Source organism: Portunus trituberculatus, chromosome 20, assembly GCF_017591435.1.
Source record: "Portunus trituberculatus isolate SZX2019 chromosome 20, ASM1759143v1, whole genome shotgun sequence".
Taxonomy (NCBI): Eukaryota; Metazoa; Arthropoda; class Malacostraca; order Decapoda; family Portunidae; genus Portunus; species Portunus trituberculatus.
The window spans coordinates 14,099,742-14,101,907 of NC_059274.1; the positions used below are offsets into that span (position 1 = coordinate 14,099,742).

The following is a 2,166-nucleotide window of genomic DNA, read 5'->3' on the forward strand; positions in this document are numbered from 1 at the left end:
CCTTCACTAAGTCTCCCCATAATTTTTCACCAGCAGGGGAATCTCCCGGAAAACTAAACAGCCTCATAATGTTACTTCGAGGAATGGAAGTTACAGCTGAAGAAAAACGCAATAATAAATCTGAATTCCATATAGATGTGGTGAAAATAACAAAAAAACAGACGAGTTCGGACTTCCCTATCTCTCTCTCTCTCTCTCTCTCTCTCTCTCTCTCTCTCTCTCTCTCTGGTCCGGTAATCTGAACACAAAGCTGAAAAAAAAGCTGCAAAATATCTTACCGTAAATTCAGAAGTAGAGGAAAATTTTTGCGTTCCTTACCTCAGTTCACTGTTGAAATTCACTGTCTGCATTCACCGAAGGCAAGTAATGAGAGGAAGAGGAGGAAGAAGAAGAAGAGTAGTTAATAAAAAAGTGGGCATGAACACAGAGGACAAGAAGCTGAGAGGGCAAGTACCAAAAGAAAACAGATTGCAGGTGAGAACAGCGGTCGGTTACCTGAGGGAGGAGGAGGAGGAGGAGGAGGAGGAGGAGGAGGAGGAGGAGGAAGGAGGAGGAGGAGGAGGAGGAGGAGAAAAACAAGCATGGTATAAATAAGGACTCCCGCTCAAGTTCCTCACAGTTCATCGCTGCACACCAAACTTACCACATCAAGAGGTAAGAGAGAGAGAGAGAGAGAGAGAGAGAGAGAGATAGTTAGTGAGTGTCAGTGTAGTTCAAAAAGGTACGTTCAGTTTGGTTTAGTTGCAGTAGGAATCCACTAGGACAAATACAAGTAATAATGAGAGAGGTTAATAGTAATAGTTAATAGTAGTAATAGTTAATAGTGATAATTAATAGTAAACTTATCGCAGTGGAATCCTAATACTTTATGGGTCCTGTCTTTCCCATCCTTCACAGACATCGTAGTATTTCTTAAGCGCTTTTCTTTTTATGCATGAGAGGAAAACTGACCAACGGCAACAGAAAGATTAAACAAAAAGGCCCCCACTTAGATGCCAGTTCCCGAACAGGGCCAGAAGAATGGGATGTCTTGGGCCTCCCTTCTGAATGAATAATTGAGGTCATAGATAGATGGAAGAGGGATGAAAGGTATAGGGAGTTTGATGGTATACATTGTCTAACGCCTTATCAATAGTAGGATGTCCAGAACCTCACCAATCCCTCCACAATAACTCTTTTCCCCTGTCAGTTACTACTTCTTAATCCCTCAAAATTTGCTCTCCTAAAGTCAGGTATTTTATCTATTTTCGTTTTGTTTTGTTTTGTTTTGTTTCCAGAATTGCCCTCCATTTTAATCTGAACTTCATTACACAGAGTCATCATTAACTAAAAGTCCTCCAGTCTCCATTTCCGTGACTGTTTTATGTCAACTTGTCAAAATTAAATGTAAAATATTGTTCATGTAGGTTCCAAGTTAGAGCAAACACTGGAACATCCTGCCTGCTTCTGTATTCCTACCTTCCTATGACCTAAACTCACTTCTTTTGGCTAACTCTTTCGGACTTGCTCGGGCACTGGCATCTAAGTTGGCCTTTTTGTTTAATAGTTATTGTTACCATTGGCGTCTTACATATAAAACAAGATCTCTATCAGGTTCCAGTTGAGATGGGGTGAGTTTTGAGCATCTGTATTCTCCTGTCACGAGTATATTTTGTGTTCTTATCTGCTTTTCTCCATTTCCTCTCCGTCAGATGTTGCGTCCTAGCCTGCTGGTGCTCGGGGTGGCGGTGTTGGTGGTACTGCACGCCTGTATGACCACCGCGGCACCTCAATATCGTGGTGACGACGGCTATGGTGGTGACGATGGCTATGGTGGTGACGACGGCTATGGTGGTGACGATGGCTATGGTGGTGACGACGGCTATGGTGGTGACGATGGCTATGGTGGTGATGATGGCTATGGTGGTGATGATGGCTATGGTGGTGATGATGGCTATGGTGGTGACGACAGGCACGGCGACAAAGGTGATGATGGCGGCTATTATGGTAGAAAGTAAGGGAATGCCGACACAAGCTCAGATCACCAGACCGTCACGGATTGCACCAAAACACCTGGACGATTATTCAGAAAGCGTTACCAGCCTTGAAACACTTGGAGAGAAAAGCCTTGTCTTGCTTTACTAATTTGAATTTATTGGTTCGTGGAGATTAAATCATTAAAGCCTT

The 2,166-nt window shown here is 43.1% G+C and overlaps 1 protein-coding gene across 1 annotated transcript; it reads left to right on the forward strand.

Moving 5' to 3' along the window:
* Positions 1 to 598: 598 nt before the first annotated feature.
* Positions 599 to 2,166, forward strand: LOC123506460 (TATA-binding protein-associated factor 2N-like). The gene is made up of 2 exons (XM_045258566.1): positions 599 to 654; positions 1,692 to 2,166. The coding sequence occupies exon 2, from the start codon at positions 1,692 to 1,694 to the stop codon at positions 1,995 to 1,997; it is 306 nt and encodes a 101-aa protein (XP_045114501.1). The 5' UTR covers positions 599 to 654; the 3' UTR covers positions 1,998 to 2,166.